We start from the raw sequence: 23,851 nt of genomic DNA on the forward strand, positions 1-23,851 counted from the left end.
CATTAAAAGGTAGGCTGGTGGTGACTGGAACCTAACAGAACAATAACAGCAACCCTCCCCCCCCCCAATGACAGAAACACTACACACACACACAAAGCAAATTCCAAAACAGCTTTTTAAAAAAGTGGTCTCAAAAATGGCAAAAAATTGGGGGGGGGGGGAAACAAAAAATAAAGTGAAAACTAAAGTTACAAAAAATTGTGTGGAAATTGGGATAAACTGAAACTGTATGGGACCAGAAACAATGGAAAAAAATCTGTGCAGAAAAGCCTGAGATGTTGCTTTCTACTAGCAGGTGTTACTGCAGGACCATAAATCCATGCCCCTTTCCCATGAGATTAACCCCTTTCTCACACCAAATCAGAAGAAATCTCAGTTCAGCCATAGGTTTGTGTTGGTGTGGCAATAAACAAGTGGTGTATTTAGCCATACACCCAATGAGCTTCCCAGAGACTAGCAGACTCCATACCACTCTCCAACAGAAGTCAAACCCTTGTCAACTTTAGTCTACTGCTGCTGGAACCTGCTTTATACACCAGTAGCCGTAAGGTAGATCTGGAGGGTTGTCATGCTTTGCAGATCTCACTGGTGGGGGAATGGGTGCTGGGAAAAAGGCATGCCCCAACCAGATCCATGTATATGCCACTCCAGGTCCCTTAGACTTAGCATATTGTGGCAAAGAAATAGACAGAGGCAACTCAAGGTATCTCCCTCCCTGAAGCACCCTCTTCCTGTGCTGCCTCAGCTGGGTCAGGAGGGTCACAGAAGCACCTTAGAAGCTATCCTTTTCTCTTGCACTACAGCCAGGGAAACCACTGTAGACTACCTATGTCCAGTCCCATGTCAAATGCTAGCATTTGTTAACTACAGAGTCTGCAGTTTGTGCTCATGCAAGAAAGAGAGTTCCTCTCTACAGTTGCGGAGGGCAGAGGAAAACAGGAACTACTGTCCCCCTAATCTAAATATTACTGTGTCCAGTGATGGGACCAGCCCCAGACTTGCAGGATCACCTTCCCTTGGCTGAGACAGGTATACACAACTGTCACCTGTAGCAACCAGGACAGAACATGCCCAGAACAGGAGGGGACCTGCAGACTCCAGGTTCAGGTGGAGCCAGTAACATCCTCAAGCTCTGTCTGAGAAAAGGAGCAACCTGGAATGCAGCTGCAGCTGAGAGAGTGATAGCGGAGCCAGGAAAGAATCCCGCTCCTGGACTATGTCTGAATTAAAACGATTGGAGGATTTATTCCGTTTTGTATTTATTTAGGTAGAAACTGGTTTGTATTAGGTAGAAATAGGATTTGTAAGTTTCCCTGTATTTGTGATTGTATGGAACCTCCTTGGCCCAAGGCAGAGAGCCATCTCTGCCCCACCCAGGACCCTTCCCATTCACGTGTAAAAGTCTCCTGATGCACGCGGACAAAGGGAAACCTCGGTCGAAGCGCCTTGCCCTGCCTAATCTCGTCAGCAGGCAGATAAGGGGACTCACGTCATCGCTCTTTGCTTCCTGACCCCGGACACCTGGAGAAAACCTTTGTGTGTCCCCCGCTTCTAAAGTGGGACACTGTCATCGCCTACCGCCCTGCTCTGGCGCGAAACTTGAGAAGAGGGATGCCTATCGGACACTGATTGGTTCCTGCATGTTGCAAATGAATGATTGGTTGTTTTGAATTTTGTTAATGAATGGTGGTGGGCTGTCTTTGGTTCTCCCAGGCCCTCGTGACGTGGGAGAAAGTGTACTTAAGGGTTGCAAAGGCATTGCTAGGCAAGCTGCAGTGTTTGTGCGGAAGGGAGGTGCTGACACTTAGGTCAGCATCTCAATAAATCACTTTTATTTATCCAAGCCTTGTCGGGTCTTGCTTGGGTTCCTGGGCGCTGCCGAGAGCGGGATACCTCTGGAACGGAAAGTGTTGTCCTGAGCAGCGCGGTAACAAGAGGACTTCACAACATTTCTGGTGGGGGAAAGGATAGAGGGAAGGAGAAAGCCAAGGGAGGGGACACAAAGGGTGACCTAAAGGGTGACTCAGAGGCCAATGTGGCCTAAAACCAGGGGGAGAGTCAAACGCTGAAAGGTTTACAGTTTGAGAATTCAGCTGGAAATGATAACAGAAACCTTAAACTTAGCAGTTATGGGGCTGAGGGAGGAGAAACAGTAACATTTTGCAGCGACTGCCAATGCTGTTAGATTTTACAAAACAGAACAACACATTTCTCGGTTACATAAGGGCCTATTGACATAATGGAATATTAGGTCTGTCTTCTGCAAAATGTAATGTCAACTGAACTGTTAAATTCTGAACTTTGTTTCCTCCCAACAGAAATGCAGCCTGCGCAACACCCAAAAATGAATCTCAAGCATGGTCTAAAAAGAGTCCAAGAAATGGGTTGGTAAGGTTTAGAGAACACCTCAATCACAGAACCATTTGGCAAATGAAAAAAAAAACCAGATGATGGAGTTCTGATTTTGATGGCACAACTATGGTAGCATTGTAGCAAACCTATGCAACTGATTGTGGCTGTCGCAAGAACAAACCACAGATGAATGGAGGAGGAACTTTGCAATGAGTCCAGAGAATGAATGTGAGCCAGGTGCCAAGCCTTCACCTGTAACTTGGACGGCCTCCTAATATTAACTGTCTTCCTTAAAGAATGTCATGTGTCAATATCAAAATGCCTGATTTTGCTTCTGGAGAAACAGGTAAGGGCTATTTGTTAGTTATATTTAAACATGCTTTATCCACAAAGGAGCTCATGGTCAAACTATTGATTCTACTAATGCTAGACTAGCAGCTGCTTCTCTACTTCAAACCATTCTCTGGAGTGGAAAACATGCATCAGGAATAAGTGTACACGTGTATGTGTAACCCTTCACCTGTCAATCATTCTTTCCAGCCAGTGTCTTCCCAAAGAGTTTCACAGCTTCAGTTGAGAGGAAAGCATTGATCTGGGGATAAAAGAAGCTGAAGGTCGTAGCTTATGGAGAAAAGCAGCAAAACATATGCACCCCCTCCTTCTGCTTATCCTCTGCAAACTATTTCTTCCTACAGATGCTTTGGAGAGGGGCAGGGAAGCCACAAGGCTACCGACACATGCAATGGCATTGCAAGATGTCATGGAAAGTCACTTATACCACATTCCCAGGTTGCTTCTAATGCAAGTGCTACTCGTGCCCAACCTCCTTTCCTTATGACAAGCCTTCAAAATCATCTTCTGGAAAATGGTACATTTCAATTGTAAGTCAGTTGGCAGGACAGACATAATGTCTAGTATTGTGTAGTTCTCAGCTCTGATTTTCTCTGCTATGTCTGCATATCTTTGTAAATGTATGGTGATAGTACTCTATATTACTGTTATCTGTTTGCTGGATTATTACTTGTACACCTTCACTGTGTGGTTGCCACAGTGGCCTCTCTTGTCTTGTCTCCAGTATACTGATAACCTCAGATTGCATCTCCTGGCTGGCAAATTCAGGTACTCTTGTTCTGTTGCCAATTTGGCTCAGAGAAACTGTAAATCAAATATTTTCCTCTATATACACCTAGAGGACAGCAAAAATAAATTCTGAGACTCAGAGGGTTTTCTGCAACAGGAATAACATCAACCTGGGCTTGTGCAAAATATGCATGGCTAATAAATCTGCAACAACACACAAAGGCCTAAAACAGGATAATCTGTCAAACTGCATTTATGACTACTCTTTCTGATCTCTCCCTAAGATGTACTCACAAAGAAACAGTCAGCAAATAGATTTCTATTTCTTCATTATCAAGCATAGCTCAATGAGGACTTCTACAATTTGTGTGTTGACATGAAAAATTATGTATTTTCCAGTGTGTACGTGTGTTGATGAGGTAATAAAGTAGAACTTTTTCATGCTGGTTATTTATAATTTAGGCTATACATTTTTGGGCAAGGATATTTCTAATTTACTTTTTTTTCTTGAAAGAAACAAACCTAACAGTCAAATTATTTCAAATGGACATCTAGAGCGTGCCAAAACACTTCAAGAGGCATCTGTACAAAAAAACTGATCTTCTGTATATTGTATTCACATTTCTAAATACTACCTTGTTGAAGAAGCATCTCTTATGATCTCTCCTCCATACTGTGATTCTAATCAGATTCCACTGGAATACAAGCAGCTGCCATTTCACATGCATCTTTTAATGATCTCAAAGCGTGACACCAGGTGAATCAACAAGAACCCTTGGGGGCATTATTAATCTGCCAGCTCTTCACCTGCTCACAATGACATTTTAAAATCAACATACCACACCAATCTAGCTACTTGCCAGAAAGTTAGAGATTCCACAATTCCTTTTCAAAAGTATTACTTCCCTTCAAAAACCTGCATGACATTGCAAGGCTTTCTTTCCTAACTTTAAAAGTGCTGATTCAGCTTCCAGAGCATACACCCATCATCTGCAGGGAAATGAATAATTTGTAAGAAGGTGCAGAGAGAGCTGGGGGAGGGGGGAGAGAAGACCCTCTAGCCCCATCCAATATTTCCATTTATCATCTCTGTCCTGGAAATGTGCTGAATGAACAATTCTCTGGTTTGAAAAAATAGATAAATTGACTCGGGTGTTTAGTGCATTGAATTAAAATTTCCCTGAAGCTAATTATGGAGAATTAGGCTGTTCAGCTGAATGACAACTTTTGCAGCCCAGTGTCTGGTTTACCTTTCACTTGTCATTCTCTCTTCTCCTCAGCGAGTGCCGTGATACATTCCAATGACACTGGGCTCATTTGCACGTTGCTTTTATTATAAAGGAGGCAGGGAATGCACTTCTAAAATTGCCATCGTATTTCTAATAGGCTATACCAATGAAATCTGAAAAAATCGGGGTGGGGAAGAGAACACAGTGAAAACATAAAGCAGATTTACCAGTAAGACACCTACCTTCATATGTTCCACTTTCCAAGAGAGCACCACTTTTCTCCAGTTCCATAAAATCTTCAACAGTGATGAAAATATAATCCACACCAGGGACTTCACCCTCCTTATGAGGCCTTGTAGTGCCTGTTTTAAAAGAAAGAATACATATAGTTATTAAGCATTTTAATGGGCATGGGATAGCTGGAAATACTTTGCACCAGATTAGCTTTGTTGTGTTGGTTTCATGACAACTAGAAGTTGCTAAGTGAAACATGTGATTGGCATAGTCCCATTCAATAAAATTTCTGAAATCTATACCTTTTACAGCTGCCTGGATTTTCAATACAGACATGAAACTTATAGGGAGGTATGGTGCAAAAATGTTAACCATACTCATGAATCAAAATTAGTTAGCCTAACTCACTAACTCACAGCAGCCCCAGTGCAAGAGAAATTTGTGCAGGCACAGCGGCTGCTGCAATTCATTTGGTCACATGGGGGACCAATTTTGCGCCCCGCACGTGACCAGATTAGTTGCGCCAGGGGACATGGGTAACCCCATGGGTAACCCCATGTCCCCGGGCAAATACGCCACTGCAATTACTGGATCTGTGGACAGGCAAGAGCTTTAAAAAATCCAAAAAGATAAAACTATTGCCTGTAGCTTTAACTAACAGATTCGCTCAATGGCTGTTCATAGGCAACCACAGTATTCCCTGATGGGTTTCGTGAGTAAAACTAAGGGAGAGGGAGTAGGGGCCTTTCTGGCCTTTGAGGAAGGACTCACTGGGGCCAGGTATGGCCAAGGTTGCCAACTCCAGGTTGGAAAATTCCTTACAATTATGGGTTGGATGCTGATGAAATCAGGGGTTGTGGAGGGGAGTGGCTTCCGCCAGATATAGTGCCATAGAGTCCAAAGCAGTCATTTTCTCCAGGGGGATGGATCTCTGCCATCTGGAGGGCAGTTCTAATTTTGGGAACTCTCCACCTGGAGGTTGGCAACTCTAGGCCTGGCAGCAAATGCTGGATACCAAATGATTTGCATGACTCAACTAGGCCTAACTGCTTGTTACTGTTCAATAGTGAAAGGCAGTGTGATGTAGTAATGAGAGCTTCAGACTACGGTCTTGTTGGAGACCCAGGTTTGAATACCCATCTTTCTGTGGAAGCTCATTAGATGATTTTAAGTTAGTAATGTGCTTTCAGCCTAACCTTCCTCACAGAGCTGTTGTGACCATTAAAAAGGATGTGAGAGTTATAGTGTCAACTGCTTTGGTCCCCATTGTGGACAAAGGTGGGGCATGAATAAAGTGAAGAACTAATAAACATAGCTGAAGATGGTAGGCAGATAAAAGGTAGGTTGGTGAATAGCCAAGGTGGAGAGAATGAGACAGAGAATGAGGAGAACATCTGGGGGTTGTCAGGAGGAAGGAAAGAGGAAACTGTGTGGGGAGGAAGATATAGGGAAAAACAAGGTGCCACTATACAAGTAGGTGGCACAACAAAACTCAGATAGATGCTGCCAGAGAGAGGTGAGGGAGAGAAAATTTAAGACAGAGGGTCAGATAGAGGTAAAATGGCTGTTGGGTGGAAAAGAGACAGAGGTACTAAATCCAGGTTAGGAAATAACTGGGGGTGGAACCTATACAGCGTGAGGTCTGAAGAGAGGAGGGATTTTAGAAGGTGTAATGTCATAGACTCCACCCTCCAAAGCAGACGGTTCCTGCATGGGAACTAGGATTGCCAATCTCCAGATGGGAACTGGAGATCATGTGGAATTACAACTGATTTTCAGATGACAGAGATTCTGGACAAATGGCTCCTTTAGAGGGTGGATTCTATGGCAGGTTGCTTCTCTCCCAAAACCTCATTCTCATCCAGAAATTTTGCAATCTGGAGCTGGCAATTGTAAGGAAGCATGAAAAGGAGAGGGTCTATGTGGGCTTTCATGAAAGGAAAATAGTGGAAAAGGGGATGCCTCCCACAAGTCCTTATATGTTCCTTCTTGTTTTTTATATAAATATTGCTGCGTTCATGTAGTTTTATGGAAATTTTCTGTCCCCAAGAGCTTATGATATCCTGGAGGAAGCTTGTCATCTTGCTTCCCCCTCCCAAAGATGTTTCCCACAGATGCCATTTTCAGCTTTCCTCCTGCTGGCCTTTCCTGGGTCTTTTGGCCATCTGCTAGTAACAAGATGTCCAAAGAACTGGAGCTGCCTCCTGGGAGTTGTAGTGAGCACCACCTTGCCTTTGAATGCCAATGCTCATTTGTAGACATTTCCATAGATGTCAAAACTACTCAAAGTGATCTGGAACACCCAGCTAAAGCCTCATTCATTTGAGTAGAGCCCATACCATCAGATTTAGTTAAGCATCAGGCTTACAGATGGTCCTTGTGGTGCTGGAAGACCTTCATTACTCCCGTCTCTAACTGTGACTAGTGCAACAATTTTCTGTCATTATGCTAACAAGCATTTCAGGAGCTACTGGGACTATTTTCTGGTTGTGACATGATTTGACCAACAACTGAACTCTACTGCTTGTTAATCTGAGGCTACATCCTAGAAAATGCACAAACAAATTCTGACAAATAACGCAACATACTGTCTTTATCGCTCTGTCATAAGTAGCATTGTATTATTTATAATGCTCCCCATTTGATGCTGAAAGTAGCCACTATTCAAATTTAAATCTCTCTATCATTTTCATCTTTTGACAGAACACTTTGTATCCTTAATCCTGCTGCAGCTACTGAAAGCAATTAAAGGAGACTCTGTTTCCAGGTAGGCTACCTTACAATAACAATTTCTGGGAATTTCTGGGAGTGGTTACACAAAGGCTCTTAAATTATGTTGTGTCCTCACCAGTTCTTCAAGCTTTGAGAAGTTAAAAAGGAAGCAATGCTCAGCATAGTTCCCTTAGAATGAGGGAGGGTCAATGTCGAATGGTATCTTTGTAATTGTGCCTTTATTTACAAATGTGTAAACAATGCCTTTTGGAAGGAAGAAGAGTATTAAAAACAGGCAACACATCTACTAAGACTGAAGGGAGGTTGTAAGTAGCCGTGCTGGTCCAAAGTAAAAAATCCTTGATGGAAGGCACACAATAACTTTTATTAAAATCTACAAAAAATGACACAAAACAGTGAGCAAGCTTTCAGCTTCTCCAGAACACCTCATCAGGCAGGGTTTAAATACACTTATACACAAATGGGCAGGGGAAAATAAGTTTCCAGTTATGATATTGAGACCCTTTTCTGCATCCTGTGTAGGAAGGATATCCCCTTTCAGTGGAGGGACTTTAACATTATGGTTTGAAACATCTTGTTTTTTTTCCTTACTTAGTGTGTGTGTTTTGTGCCTCAATGGGCACTGCATGTGTACTGAATACTGCACATGCAGTCTTTCAGTGGGACAAACTTGGGGATATGAAAGATGACACAATCTCTTCTTTCCTGCACCATGATTCCAATCTGAATCAGTCCGAGTTTCCCACGGGGAACTGCAGTGTGACTGCCATTTCCTGTGGTGATCATATGTTAGAAGTTATGTCTACACTGGACCACAGTTTCCAGGGCCAGCCCCAATAGAAACCCTAAGTTTAGCTGGGGCACAGCTGCCATCAGAAATTTCCAAGCCCAAAGGATGTTCTGTGCTTAGCAGACACCATTTAGCCTTTTGCTTTGGGTTTATTTGTTTGGGATGATCTCCTAAGTGGCTTCAATGATATGCTTGCTTTGCTGACAGCATGCAGTCGTTAGGGCTCTCTGTGAAGCATATGCGGAGTGGAAAGCCATCTACATGGGTGGACTGTTTAATTTTCTTACAAAAAATGCTGGGTATTTTTTAGTGTTTTAACAGGCACTTGCAATGGGACAGCAGAATGAAGTCCTTACAAAAAAGTGTTCTGCCACTACAAGATTTATTTTTTCAACTGGATTCTCCTAGAAAGATACCTTTTTTGTTTTGTCCAAATCATAGCAAGGAAGCTTGTACAAAAACTGTGATAAAACCTCCCAAGAATATGATGCTTTTTAGTTTTGCTGGATACATATTCACGGCAAGAGAATGTTGTACAGTAGAAACAGCTTGTGATTGAAAGATGTACACAGGGCTGATCACACCTTAAGATAGCTGCAGGGCTTACTCACACAGAACTGGACTAATAATCATTAACAAACATCTGCTGAGACCTTAGTATGATCTTGATAGAACCTGGGTGCAAAACCTGATAGAAGGCTTGCTCACATAACCTGTCCTTAGCAGAGTTGAATAATAAACGCAGCAGAGTTGTTAAGAAAGTTACCTTTTTTATATAGAGTTTGAAAAGATAAAGCAGGCTACAAAACATTTATACAAATGAAAGTAGTAAAAAACCTTGAGTGCACAAGCGCTAGCATAAAACATACACAGCAATATTATGAAGGTAGAATCATACACAGTTACGTGCATGAATGAAGAGAGAGAGGTAGCAATAGTAGCAGTAGGTAGGGAAGAAAGTAGAAGCCAAGCCCCAATTAAGCAGCTGGCAAAGGTCACTTCAGTTAGTCAGCTGCTCAGCATTATCCCAAGGATGCAAGTGGTTTTGCTCAAACTCAAACATGCATTGGATGCCAAATACTCTAATAGACCTTGCATATACCCTGCCAAAACATCTCTGAAAAAATAGTTAAGAGTTCCTTTTGTGTTTTGTACAATCCAGCAGAGGAATATTATTCCCACCCCCCCACCCCCCCAACCCCCTTCAAAAAAGAAAAAAGGAGATCCAGATGAAAAATTCGATCTTCTATTTAAAAAAGAGAAATTGTACATACCCTCGTGACATATATTGGCATGTGGAAGAATAACTGGGAGTATAAGACGAATTCCAATTTTCCAAAGCAAATTTCCAGAGTTTGGGATATATTCGCCATATAAGAGTACCCGGCGTATAAGACGCCCCCAGACTTTACAGATGATTTCCCAGGGTTCAAAAGTAGTCTTATACGCCAGTATTTACAGTATGTCTTGTTCTCGTTAATTCCCTGATGGCCGGAAACAGTGAACATCAATTTCAAGGAAACTGATTTTACAAAGGACTAGATTTGAGTCTAGCAGCATGTAACCAACAAGATTTTCGAGATATAAGCTTTCATGAGTTAAAGCTCTCTTTGCCAGACATGCACATTACAAACTGTGAAGCATCAAGTGTTTATGATATTTGTTCAGAGCAGCAAAACATCACATCACATCACAAAAAAGTTAGAAAACCTCCTCTCATTCTGTCTTAAAATGAAGGGAAAAGGTTTTGCTGTGAGAGAAGGAAGCTAGACAGCCAGTGGCGTATCTAGCCATTCACCTGAGTCACATGGGAGCACATTTGGGCCCTACTGTGCCCACCCGTTCCCCCGGACAAACTCCCTGGCGCCCAGTGGTGGGATTCAGCAGGTTCACACCACTTTGGCAGAACCGGTTGTTAAAATGGTGCTTGTATACAACCAGTTGTTAAATAATTTGAATCCCACCACTGGAACAAGTTGTTAAATTATTTGAATCCCACCACAGCTGCCATGCCTCCTGCCAAACTCCCCCACAAAAAGTCTCCCCAGGGCATGCTTCTGCCTCCCTTGCTTTCCAGTAAGCCAAGAGGAAGCCAGGAGGGAGGCCGCTTGTTTGCTTGCTCACCTGCCTCGTGTGTCTTGGAGAGAGCCAGAGGCATTCTGAGTGCAGCGGGCAATGCCCAGTGGGACGAGGGGCTGCACTGAGTCCACAGATGACTGAACATGGAAACATACGGATAACCAAGCTAATCATTCAAACGCAGTTGTGACATGATTTCTTTGACTCGTCTCTGACAACAAATGGAACATTGCATTTTACACTAACTGTGGTTTCTGAGTTGTCTTTAAGGGAAGATCCATGTAAAGCAAATTACAATAGACCAATCCTGAGGGCACAAACAGTGCCAGCCTAACCAGAGGAATACCATTCTAAACTCATTGGCCTAAATGAACGTTGAAGTGTGCAGCTCTGCTTAGAGTGAAAACATAGGCTGATTCTGCATGGGCCAAAAACAGCAGTGTGAAAATGGTGTAAAAGGGTTTAAAATGGTGTAAAAGGGTTTATACTGTTTTCACACCGTTTTCACACCGCTGTTTTTGGCCCATGCGGAATCAGCCATAGATAAGTGTGGGGTTGACTGAACCTAGAAGAGAAGACAGTTGATTCACCAGAGATAAGTGGCAGAAGATGCTTCTAGCAACAGTGCCATTCTGCCTCTCCAATTACAAGACTGGGTCCAAAAGCATTCTCAAATTCATCTTTGGTCTACAAATAACAGTTTAACCCCATCAACCATTATCATATCATTCCTCTGAAGAAAATCAACTTTAACAACCAGCAATACTGCCATCTCGTCTAGAACTTCAGATTGTTCTGCCTTAGTCATCAGAACCATAGCCTCCAGACCCCAAGCCCAAGGCATCTTCTGAGCATGGGAAAAATGTTAAAATATACAAGAAAGGTCAAACAAAATACATAGCCATAGTTCCAGTGGTGCAGAACCACTATCACAGCATTGGTCATAAACTCTTTAGATAAAGCTTACACAAACATTTGTGATAATGATTTTCTTTCCACTCTTGGTTGTCCAGACTCAACCCTGCAGCTCAGGGATTAGCAAACGAAGAGTGAATTAAGCCTTCTTTGTCGTGTTGGCAAACTTCCAATTCCATATACAATGCACCTATTTTTAAGACTGGCTCTGACCGAAGATTAAACCTTGCTACAAAGGAGCTCATTCTTAGTTCCTAACCTATAAAACATCTTTTTATTGTAATTGTTTTCACTGCCTTTTCTAAGAGTGCCTTTCAAGATGCTAATAATAATATTCACAAAATTACACAACAAAAACAAAAAAACAAACCACCTTAATAGCAGAGGTGTGAATACCTTGAGTTAAATCAAGCATAGAAGATTGCTATCACAGTTGAAAAAGATGTATGAATGCTGTTGTGAGCAAAGTTTTGTGTGTGTCTTAAGGACGAACAGTAGAAAGTGTGTTAAGGATGAACAGAAGAAAATGTGTTCTATATACCAGATGGGATATCATGGGAACTGCAGAATTTAAGAGCGATAGAAAGGTAAGACGTTTAACTGCTTAATAGACTTCTCAGAGAAATGCTTTAATGCTTAATAGACTTCTCAGTGAAAGATAAAAGAGAAGGTCCCTTTGAATTTAACTAAACTTCAAACTGTTGCTCAAAAGGATCTGTAATGCTAAGTAACAATCCTCTGAAAGATTCTGAGCTTCTTTTCAAAATTCCTCTGGTACACTGGAAAACTATTTGAAAAATCTTCACTTGAGGGTCCTTTTCTCAGCCATATCCTTAAAAAAAACTCAGCATGCTGGTGATTTGTTCTCTTTAGCTCTCATCTCCACCAAAAGAAAAAAAGAACAGAATAGAGAGACAGACACAAGTCATTGAGTGCTTGATGGTGAATTCTTACAAAAATGCATAGTATAGAGGAGGGGAAAGTAGACCACAGGACATGGATGACTAAGGGTTGCCAACAGGCCTAGACAGGTTCAGCATGTGGAAATGGACAGCAGAAGCATTTTATGGCATGGAGGTCAATAACATCACCTGGCATACAACTTCCCACTAAGCCTTTATTAAAGGGACAGGGGATTTTTCTCCAGGCAGTTGGCAACACTACTGCCTGGAGAAAAATGTTTTGTACCAGCCACTTTTTTTTGCGGGGTGTGTGTGTGTATTTTTAATCATATGTTTTTAAAATTCCAAAAGCTTGATCCAATCAAATTGAAACATTTATGTTCTAGTGATTTTAATGAAAAAGCTCAGCTACATGTTCAGGTCTCCCCAATTGAAATCAGTGGATTTAAAGAAGAAGATTTAGATTTATATCCCCCCTCTCTTTCCTGTAAGGAGACTCAAAGGTGCTTACAAACTCCTTTCCCTTCCCCCTTCACAACAAACACGCTGTGAGGTAGGTGGGGCTGAGAGAGCTCAGAAGAACTGCAACTAGCCCAAGGTCACCCAGCTGGCATGTGTTGGAGTGCACAGGCTAATCTGAATTTTCCAGATAAGCCTCCACAGCTCAAGCGGCAGAGCAGGGAATCAAACCCGGTTCCTCCAGATTAGAGTACACCTGCTCTTAACCACTACACCACTGCTTCTCCCTCACATATTTCTAGTTTAACTGCTGCTTTTATTACTATGGGCTCCTTCCTATAATTATAGGTGAACTTGGGTGAAAAGGCAGTTGATAATTAAGCTGCCTTGGAGATCTTAGGGCCACTATATTCACTGGTATTACAGTCTTAAGCTGGTCAACGCAGAATCCTATGAAGTCTGTTCAATGGGGCTTACTCCCAGAAAAGTGTTCTTAGTGTGCACTGTAAGATACTTCTTTTCATGCAATGCTTTTTAAAGAAAGAAATGTATAAACAAAGGCAAACATATATTTACTAGAACAGGGGTTGGGAACCCACGGCTGGTGAGCCGCATGTAAGTTTCATACTTAAAGCCTTTCAGCACCCTACAGTTTTGTTCTTTCCTCCTCCTGGAGCCTCCTCATGGAGTTTCCGTTGGCTCGCAAGGCTTGGCTCTGCGCCACAGCTTTTCTGATCCCTTCTCTGCCCTCCCACCACAGCTAGAATTGAAAATTCAAACTCTCCTGTTTTCTGCCTCCAGCCACCTCTTCCCTCCCCTCTGCGGCCCCCTCCCTTCTGTTCCTCCTCCTTACATGCTTTTCCTCCAAGGCACTGCCACACCCACTCTTTCTGCTGTGCTCGCTCTGATTGTTTACATCTGGCCGTCCCCTGCTATAGGTCATGTAAATAAACAAGTGTGTGACAGTAACTAGTGATATTTCACAAGGTGTTCACATGCACACAGAGCACACACACAGAAAAGCTGTAATATTTCACGCTGTATGCCAAAATGCATAAAGTTAACAATGTGTCACCAGATAATTATATTATATTTTTGGAAACTAGCACATGCTCATGTGCAAAAGTTCACTCTGTACTGCAAATCTGACTTCATATTTGCTAATGTTCCTACTGATTTATCTGGCTGATTGCATTTAAAGTAAATCCTGTCTGTTATTATCCAATGTGACAGTCAAGCAGAAACTTAATCATTCTTTGGAGAACCATTAAACCTTCCTGCATGAATCTTGGCATGGTCTCTCCCTAATTCTCCTGGCTTTGGCAAGTGGGAGCCCTCCTAAGGGATGGGAGCCCTCTGAGCCAAGAAGTCAAGAAAAAGAGCGATTTTGCTAGAGCTCTTTAAACATGAATTCATCTACTTTAACTAAAGATCTTGGCATAGGGCTTTCAGTTAGATTGACGTAATTGAGGTTTTTAAAGTAAAATTATTGCCATCCCAATTTGCTCACATCCCCTTCTAAAAATATAATCAGGGTTATCTCAGCACCATTCCCCACCCCCCTACTGAAAGCAGCTTATCTGAAATAGGTAACACTTCATTTGGCTAACTTAGTTTTGGATCAATTAGGTTTTAATCATCAGAAATCAGATGTAGTTGAATCAGTTTGGGAGGAAAAAAACAGCTAATCTAAGCCCAAGGGCTCTGTCTTGAATCCAATTCACAGACTGCAAAAGGCAAGAAATAGTTCTCATTATAAATCTCAAAAGCTTCATGAACAAACTTGGGGAAGGATTTCTGTCAGATCTTCATTTTTGCCAAATCAGTCATTTTTACTCAGAACCAATTTTACAGACTGAGCCTTTTGTTTAAATATCCTCTTCAGCCAAAAGATCTGTACAGTTAAAGTCAGCTGATTTTAAGTGCTAGGGTTGCCAGGGCCTTCTTGGTCACCAGTGGGGAGATGGGGGGAGAGGTAGAGTCGCCAGCTCCAGATTGAAAAACTCCTCAACATTTTGGGTTAGAGTTTTGGAAGGAGAGAGACTTCAGTGGGGTACAATACAATTGAGTCCACCCTCCAAAGCATCCATGGGTGAGTGGGGGTGTTTTAATTGATAATGGGATTAGAGGTTCTGAATTTTACACCTCACCCTCTGAAACAGGAGTAGAAGGGCAAGCAACCTGATGGCGAGTGTGTCCTTGGAACCGAGCTTGCCTCCTTTACTGGTTCCAGAGAAAAGCTTGGTTGGGACTAAGGCCTTGGATTGGGGATTGGATTGGGTAGTTGATTATTTTTATTTCAGTTCCTGGGTATTTTTGACCTGCCTTCTTGGGAAGTGGTTCCAAGGAGTTGCTTTCAGGAGATGTGGGAATGGAGCCCATACTCTTCCCTAACTTTTTTTCAGCCTCAGGGTGGTCAGAATTTTGAGGTTTGGATCTGTCTGTCAGCAGCAGAAGGCAGCAGATCACTTAGGTATTTCTCGCAGGCAGTGCCAGACCAGGCATTTTCCCAGAGTGCTGTGTTTAGGATGAAAGCTTTATTGTGCCTAGCTTTTGTAGTAAACTGGCAACAGTGTAGTAAAATGGCAAGGAAGAGCCTAGGTACAAAGAAGTTTGCCTCCCAGATCACCAGGTGTAGATGGAGGGGAGTGGTTGAGTGTGTTACCCAGCATAACAGTATACAAACTTATTTTTATATAGCAATGGGGAATTACTCGGCTTGACAATGCGAGAGGTAGGCTGGGAAGGGATCTTGTTGTTAGGGAGATCAAGGATGTAGGTATAGATTTTTTAAGGGGGGTTCGAGGGTGGGGCCACACCCCACCTGCCCCTAGGGCATGGCCACGCCTCCCCAAGCCCTCGCCTTCTGGCCTCCTTAAGCGCTTTATCAAAGCAGGAAGCCTCCCTCCCGGCGGTCAGGGATGGCAGAACTCCCACGTCTCCTGCTACCCTGCCCTCCCCTGCCCCTCCCCTCTGGGCAGAGACAGAGGGAAAATGGAGCCTGGTGCAATATCTGAGTTTTACGCCCCCCCCCGGCAGCCGCTGTGATGCGGGAATCCACCCCCAAACAGCATCATTTTCAATGGTGTTTAAACTAGAGAGCCCAAATTCTCCATTTAAATCCACCTTAAAGGGAGAATCTGGGGTCCCTAGTTAAACAACATTGAAAGTGATGCTGTTTTGGGGTGGATTCTCCCCCACCCTGAAACAGCATCACTTTCAATGTGGCGTAGTGGTTAAGAGCAGGTGCATTCTAATCTGGAGGAACAGGGTTTGATTCCCTGCTCTGCCACTTGAGCTGTGGAGGCTTATCTGGGGAATTCTTTGGGAGTCTTTGAAAGGAAGAGTACCAGGGTGTTGGAACCCCCTCTCTACTCCATTCTGAGGTCTATGGGGAACTCTTCTGAACCACAGCCAGGTTGGTGAATGGGAAATTTCATACCTACCAACTGTGACTTCTCTTTTGGGCTGGGATACCCAATAGAAATGGAATTAACAATAACACTTGTTTATTTGGAATCTGTAAGATGTATAAAAATGGGATTATTAATCTCCTTCAGGGAAGAAGGTTCCTCACAGCAAAGTTATTACAAATTGCACTAGCTTCCTTGAATGTTCTGAGAAAAGAAAACAAAGGCAATTAAAAAAACTGTTAGGACATCTAATGTCTAATCCACTAAACCCAGCAAGCATCCTAAGCAAGCACCACAAATATACTAATGCTTTGTTCAATCATGTGCTAAATCTTCATTGATCCTTCTGAACTTTTTTGTGTGTGTTTCACACTAATTTGCACCCAGCTGGAACTATCATCTCGAACATAATAAAAGACAATGAAAATGTCTGCTCTGCTTTAAGTATGAGTGATCTCCAGTGAGTCTAAATGCATCTGGCAGAAGTAATAGGGTTAATGGTTGCAGTAATAAGAATATCTCTCAGGGTGCTGGAACACACATACACCACCACTTCATGTATAACTTTGTCAATTAAATTATGTTGCCTAAAGTTGCTGAAAAAAACTATGTAAATAAAACAAATAGGCTTTAAAGGTCAATATCAGCACCTTGAATTGGGCCCAGAAGTAAACTGAGAGCCAGTGTAGGTGGGAAAAGACTGGAGTATATAGTCCCTATGACTCACTCCAGTCAGCATTCCACCTCCAGCATTCTATACCATCTGTAGCTTCCAGACAGTATTTAAGTCCATACATAATACATTACAGCAATCCACAATGACAAGATCTTTCTTGCGCAGAATGGCCAAATCTGGTGAAATGTGCCCCTGGTACTACCAATTTAATGCCTTGCTAAATCAAGCGAGTGTGCTGTAGTGATTAAGAGTAGAAGACTCTAATCTGGAAAACTGGGCTCCTTCACATGAAACCTGTTGGATGATCTTGGGCCAGGCACAGTTCTCTTGGAATGCTGTCAGCCCATGCAGTGGCAGGTAATGGCAAACCATCTCTGAATGTGTCTTCTTTTGAAAAACCTACAAGGTCACCCTAAGTCAGCTGTGACTTGACAGCACTTTCTACCACCACCAGATCAGGCCAAGTGTCCATCTAGCTCAGTCTCCTTTTTGCTACCCCTGGTCACACAGGTGCTTGTGGGAGATCATAAGGTGTCAGCCCATTAATAAAGGAGATGTTCTCCCTGTACAAGGACTCTTCCTTTGGCACAAGAAATCTTGCTTCAGTGAGATATGGCAGAGGAAGAATCATTGTGCCAAACGAAGTTTCCATCATCAGCAAAATTGATTAATTGGACCTATCTTAATATTACTTCTACCTAAACAACACAAAAAAGCACATGGAAATAGGACAGCTCAAGGTGATGATGAACATAAACTGGCAGAAAATTGGTAAAAGTAACTGACAGAATATTGTTGGTTTCAGAGAATAAGCGATATAACATTGGTATGGGGACACCTGGGGGAGGAATAAATAATTCAGTGTAGATTAGAAACCTGCCCGTTTTTACAGTTTGCTTCTGTTGCCCAATAAATTTCTGTGAGGTGTCCATGCTGTGTACTGCTCACAAACCTCTACACTTGGTTCTAGGAAATCATGCAGTTCCCAGGATCAGGAGGATTGTGGTCTGTGTCCACTTCATTGATCTGTGGCACAGGAAGTAGGGAATTTGATCTAGAATCACAGGGTTCCCCAATATGAAGGTATAACTCCTAGGCTAACATTAGCCTATTTTTTCAATAGAAGCTAATGAAACAATTCATGACGTTGTGAGATCCCAGAGGGACATCTGTAGAGTGCTCAAAAGACAAGAGCATATCAAGGTACAGATAACCTAAATGACATGAATCTACCTGAATAAACTTGGAAAGGGGAAGAAACTGCAAAGGCACCATGAATGTTTTTAACTTGCCAGCTGGCCTGACTGGAACATTGGGCCTTTCCCCACTTACCGTAAGCCCCGCGCTACTTGAGGAGAGTAGCGCGGGGTTCCTCCTCCCTCCCCTAACGGCAGAAGTGCTGCCACAGCAGCCTTAGCCGCCCAGCAGCGCTGTCGCTGTTGCGCCCCCATAGCGCTTTACGACTTCCAAGGACTCTTCCGGAACGGTATGATTTTGATGACCCCGCACAGAGCACGGGGTCGTGGGGACGCCTGGGCGCGCGCCTGGGATGCCGCGCGCTGAGAGCAGCGCGCAGCATAGGGGGGATGGAAGGGAGTGGGGAAAGGCCCATTGTGACCTCCCATGGGTGTCTCTTAAGGGGTTTTATCGCCACCTGTTTATTTTATTGTTTTACTGTTGTAAGTATTAACTGTTATGGCTGGATGCTTATATTGCTTATATTGATCTTATTGTACTGCTTTATCTGATTAATAATGTTTGCTGCCCTGAGCCCTATTGGGAAGGGTGGGAAACAAACAAACAAACAAACTTGTCAGCATTACAGAATGGAAATTGTCCAGTGTTTGTTAATGCTGAATATAGAGAAAGCATCTAGAATTAATATGGTTTTTGGTTTCACAGTAAATGCTGGAGATTCTTGGACTGTGAGAAAGCCAGCTGGGAATAAAACACAGGAGGGGAGGGACACCAAGCTAGGATTGTGGCAGGAATGTACTTTTCATGTCAGCAAGAGCCTGTTGTGAGCATTATAGTGGCCAAATCAAGTCTGGTTTGATTAGGAGCACTGATGGCCAAGCCTGTAATTAAGAGTAATATGCTTCCTGGGATTATGGGTTTGTTTTAATAGCATCTTTTGACCTGAATTTGCCCCTCAAATTGAGCAGTTGACCTCTTCATTAAAAGGGTCAGAGGGTGTGAGAATTCTGTTTCAGGAATGAGTGTGGCTTGTTCATAAAAGCGGCACAGTATTTAAACAGCATAGATTAGGACTGTGGACTTGATGCACTTCTGTTTCTGCACAGTTAAGTCTTCAGATATTGTGTTCTCATCTGAACTGGGGATTATTTAACACACACACACACACAAAATCATTGGGAACAGGCATGAGATACTAGGGCCAAAATCCTATCCACACTTACGTGGGAGTAAGCCACATTGAATAAAGTATGACTTCAAAATAAAGAAGCCTAGGATTGTAACATAAGAGTATATATGGAAAACTAGGGTCTCCAGTTCAAACTTCATCTGAGCCACACATTCATTTTTGCCCTTGATCAAGGGACTATTTCTTCAATTTCACCCTATAGTTTTCAAACAGCATGGACCCAGTTTGCAGGGCTGTTGTAGGATTATGCACTGAAAATTTAGGAAAAGCACCAAGAGCAACTTGCATCTTATTAGCATTACTGTAGTTTTGCAATTTACCAGAGGCGGAGCTACCAGGGGACTAGGGGTGCGCGTTGCACTGGGCGCATGCCAGGGGGGCAGGGCACAAAAAAAATCAGGTTTATTTGTGGGATTTTTTTGTATTTTTAGTGTTTTTTCAGTTTTCAGCCTGCAGGAGGTGTAGTTTTTAGGCTAGCAGCACCAACATTTCAGAGATTTTTCGGGAGACTCTCTGATAGTACCACCCAAGTTAGTTGAGATTTGGTTCAGGGGGTCCATAGTTATGGACTCCCAAAGAGGGTGCCCATCCCCCATTGTTTCCAATGGGAGCTAATAGGAGATGGGGGCTATACTTTTGAGGGTCCATAACGTTGGACACCCTGAACCAAACTTCACCAAACCTGGGTGGTATCATCAGGAGAGTCTCCTAAGGATACCCTGAAAGTTTGGTGCGGCTAGCTTAACAATTGCACCCTTGACAGCAGGCACCCCCCACATTTCCCCAGATTCTCCTTCAGCATGGATTTAAAGGGAGAATCTGGGGTCCCCAGTTTAAACATTGAAAGTGATGCTGTTTCAGGGTGGGGGATAATCCACCCCAAAACAGCATCACTTTCAATGTTATTAAACTAGGACCCTAGATTACTCCCTTTGAGATGGATTTAAAAGAAGAATCTGGACTCCCTAGTTTAAACACCATTGAAAATGATGCTGAGCACAGAGTTGGATTCCCAGCATCACAGAGATTAGAAGCCCAGAGGATCTAATTGCAGAGGCTGGGATCCTAACCAACAGCTGCTGTTTTCCATTCTACTGGAACCAGCCTACTTTGTATCTCATGATACTCAAGTGATATTCAACCACTGGAAACAATGAGCACTGCATGTTTTCTAAATATATTTGATACCTTGCTAAGAAAAAAAATCAACATTGTATGGCACTGAAGACAGCACAAGAGTTTATTTCCTCTAGAAGCCAAAGTGCATTGCTAAATCTTTGTACTACACTTCAGAAAACAGTGATGTAATCTCTGTGTAGGGAAAATGGCATCTATGAAGTAGACTGAAAATTGTTAGGATTATGGATGCCTGTCTCATGTAGCTCAAGAAATAGCCTTATCCATACAGGTGGAACAGAAACATAAAAGAGACACATACAAATTACAAATCTAAGTAGAAGCATAACAAAAATACATTTCATTTTGGTTTGGCTACAGGGAAGCAGAAGAAAAATGAGTACCAAAAAACCAAACTACAAAAGACAGAGAATGAAAACACTCATTTATATGAGGTATGTGTACAGCATTTCCATAGATTTCTTGCTTAGGGGCATCACATTCGATGTAGCAAAACTGAATACTCCCTGTTGAACTTGCTATATAATTCATCTCAAAATCTGTTCTGGTATTCATGAGAAGTTGGTTAAGATATGGGAAGACTTTTTCAATCTTTAAAGGTGAACAGAGTAAGTGTCCCTGTTTATGCATGAAGTATTTTAAGAAACATCCCATTTCCCTTATTGTACTGGGCTGTACATCACATATAAAGAGGCTGTTTCTTGACATGTTTTCCCTACACCTTCAAATTCACCCCCCCCCCCGATTCTCTTGCATAAAAAAACCCTATTTGTACAACTTGTCTGCTAAATTTTTCAATATGATCTTGTATATTTGTTTCATACGCAAAACAATTTCACCTTGGAGGATTCAAATTTACTATTATATAGTTTAAGAATGTAGTTTGATAAGCACCAAAATGTATCCAAGGTTTGAAATTGGTCGCTGATGCAAAAATCACACCAATAAAACCTACTTATTAACCAATTTGTGAGATTGGCTACTGCACAGTTCAAGTGTGCCGTCTATTCATGGATACGATTTCTGAACACTACTGTTTGTGACACTGAAGAAGCTGGATGGTCAGCAAGTAGACCAATACTGTGGTTCAGCAGTTCTTAAAATGTATCATACATTTCATATTGCATTTGAATTTCACAAACAATATTGTGACAGTTGCCTGAACTGAAAATTCTCAAGACTGCAAAAGTGTTTACTATTTAGAACAGTGGTCCTGAATCTTTTTTGAGCTTTGTGGGCATTTTTAGAATGTTGAGAATGAGGTATGGGCACCACCACAAAATGGCTGTCATGAGATTTGGGGGCCAATCGCAGAATTTTAGGGACTAGCAGCCAAGCATCCTCTTAAGATGGTAGTCTGCAGAAAAAAGGCAATGCTTCCTGAGTTCTTCTGAAGCATCTCCTGCTCCAATGGAGGAAAGTCAGGACTGGGTGTTTGCTTTGAAGAAACAAAATGTTTTGAGGAAAAAGTAAATGGGTACTGGAAAACCATTGACAGGTGTCATGGCAGGTGTCATGGCACCTATAGATAACACTTTAAAAAACACTGGTTTAGGGCTTTTTATTGCCCAAAACCCGAGCTTCTTCATTTGCAAATATAAATGTTTACAATGGGAGTTCCATCTTTGGATGAATCAGTTACTCCGGACAGGCATCATGAATTCCTGGGTTGTAATAGTTTCAAGAGATATGCAGGTCCTATGGAGTGGGTCAGCTATACCATGCCAGCAAGCTCCTCCATCACAATATGAGATGCAAAGCAAAACTGTTATGCTGAACAGTTGAAGCTGTAAAAATCTTTACATCCAGAATGCCAAAGTTGCACAATGCTTCACATACTATAGTGCATACTTGTAAAACAAATTGGTATTAGCCCAATTAGAGGAAAAGCTGTGGCTCAGTAGAAGACTTTCTGCTTAGTGCGCAGAAGGTCCTGTGTTTTAAAGAGATCAGTTAGGAGGTGATGTGCAAGACCTCTGCTTCAGACCCTGAACAGCTGCTGCCAGTCTGACTAGACCATACTGACCTTGACGGACAGATGGTCTGATTCAGTATAAGGCAGTTTCATGTGAATGTGTAATTTTGCCGCTAGGAATGGGAAAATTAAAACAAACCAGACTACACTCAAATCTGTCAGACTTGTCTGCTGCTAATTAATCTTCAGCCCATGTGTTCATTCACATATTTTATTTAGAGAAGCACTTTTCAAGGTCTAGGAAACTACCCAGTAGGGTTACCCTAGTCTCAGTCCTTTTCTAGCTTCCCTTGAAATGCTTCAGATGTTTTGCCAAGCAGATTGCAGTAGATTTCACTTTAGGCAAAACTGAGTGAAAACTGTACTCGTCATGGAAGCTCTAATATGGATAGTTCCTTTTTGAAGAGACCTCAGCCAACTGAGGCAACAATTGAAGCTCAGTGACTTCCCTGTATATGTCCTTTTCAGTCAACTCTGTCAAACAAAGAACAATATTTACAGCAATTTCAGATCATGAATTTGTAATCTATATGAAGCAAGGCTGTTTTTCCACTTTCGAAATCCCCCATTCTATATCTAGAAGTGCAGCGGCCGTGGTGATCTTTACCCTGCTGTTGACTTCACACTGCTCCCTGGCTCTCCTCCACTTGCACCGGGAGGCAATGTCTTCTACAAATCTCCTCCCCCACCCCGTTCCCTCCACTCACTTTCACCAATTTAGTTGACTTTACACAAAACAGGCGCTGAGAATCGGTGCCCTTGCCCCCCCCCATCTAAAATCCCTGTATGTACGAGGGAATCACGGTACTCCAACATACACACACTGGTCTAAACTCCCTGCATGTGCAAGGGAATCACCACCCTCCCGTTCACAGCGCCTTCACGCGCCACTTCTCTGCAAGGTTTCTCACATTTTTGCAAGGTTTCTTCCTCCATGTTTTTAATTCCACTGGCGGGGGGGGGGAGGCCCATTCATTGGAGGGGAAAACCAGAGCAGCAAGGAAGGAAAAATGGCCTCATTCTGCTGCCAAGGGGGTTTCTTGACAGCAGAAGCCACCGGAGCAATGGTGGGGCATTCCAAAAGGTCCCCAAACTTTGCGGTTCTGGAAAGTCCTGTAGCAAAGCCACTGCTGTGGGACAGCGCTGGGGCAACAGTGTGCTTTGGGAAAGTCCCCATTGCGCCAGGCCATTCCCTGTGCCAACAACAGGGCACTTTTAACGTGCAAAATCAACCCAAGATAGACACTTCTAGCTTAAATTCAAGCTATTATATTTATCAGGTCATTAACTTAGGCCTATTATGCACAGGGAACTTACTGCAACCAGAAAGAGCATTCACCATGCAGTCTTTATCCTTTACCCTGGGGTTTGGTGTGTTTCTTGTTGTGGGGCTTAATAGCATCATGTTCACTGAATTGACAGCTCTTCCCTGTACTGCCCAGCCCAGCCCAGCCCAGTCCAGCCCAGGTACATGCATTCCCACTCGATAAG

The 23,851-nt window shown here is 42.7% G+C and overlaps 1 protein-coding gene across 1 annotated transcript in view; it reads right to left on the minus strand.

Moving 5' to 3' along the window:
• Positions 1–2,058: 2,058 nt before the first annotated feature.
• The window catches only part of LOC125435399 (membrane-associated guanylate kinase, WW and PDZ domain-containing protein 2-like), a 349,447-nt gene continuing 327,654 nt past the window's right edge, over positions 2,059–23,851 (minus strand). Inside the window, exons 4-5 of the mRNA XM_048501597.1 lie at positions 4,904–5,023; positions 2,059–2,093 (exon numbers count right to left, since the gene is read on the minus strand). Of these exons, the coding sequence (XP_048357554.1) occupies positions 2,059–2,093; positions 4,904–5,023 (155 nt within the window). The remainder of the gene's footprint in view (positions 2,094–4,903; positions 5,024–23,851) is intronic.

Source organism: Sphaerodactylus townsendi, linkage group LG06, assembly GCF_021028975.2.
Source record: "Sphaerodactylus townsendi isolate TG3544 linkage group LG06, MPM_Stown_v2.3, whole genome shotgun sequence".
Classification (NCBI taxonomy): domain Eukaryota; kingdom Metazoa; phylum Chordata; class Lepidosauria; order Squamata; family Sphaerodactylidae; genus Sphaerodactylus; species Sphaerodactylus townsendi.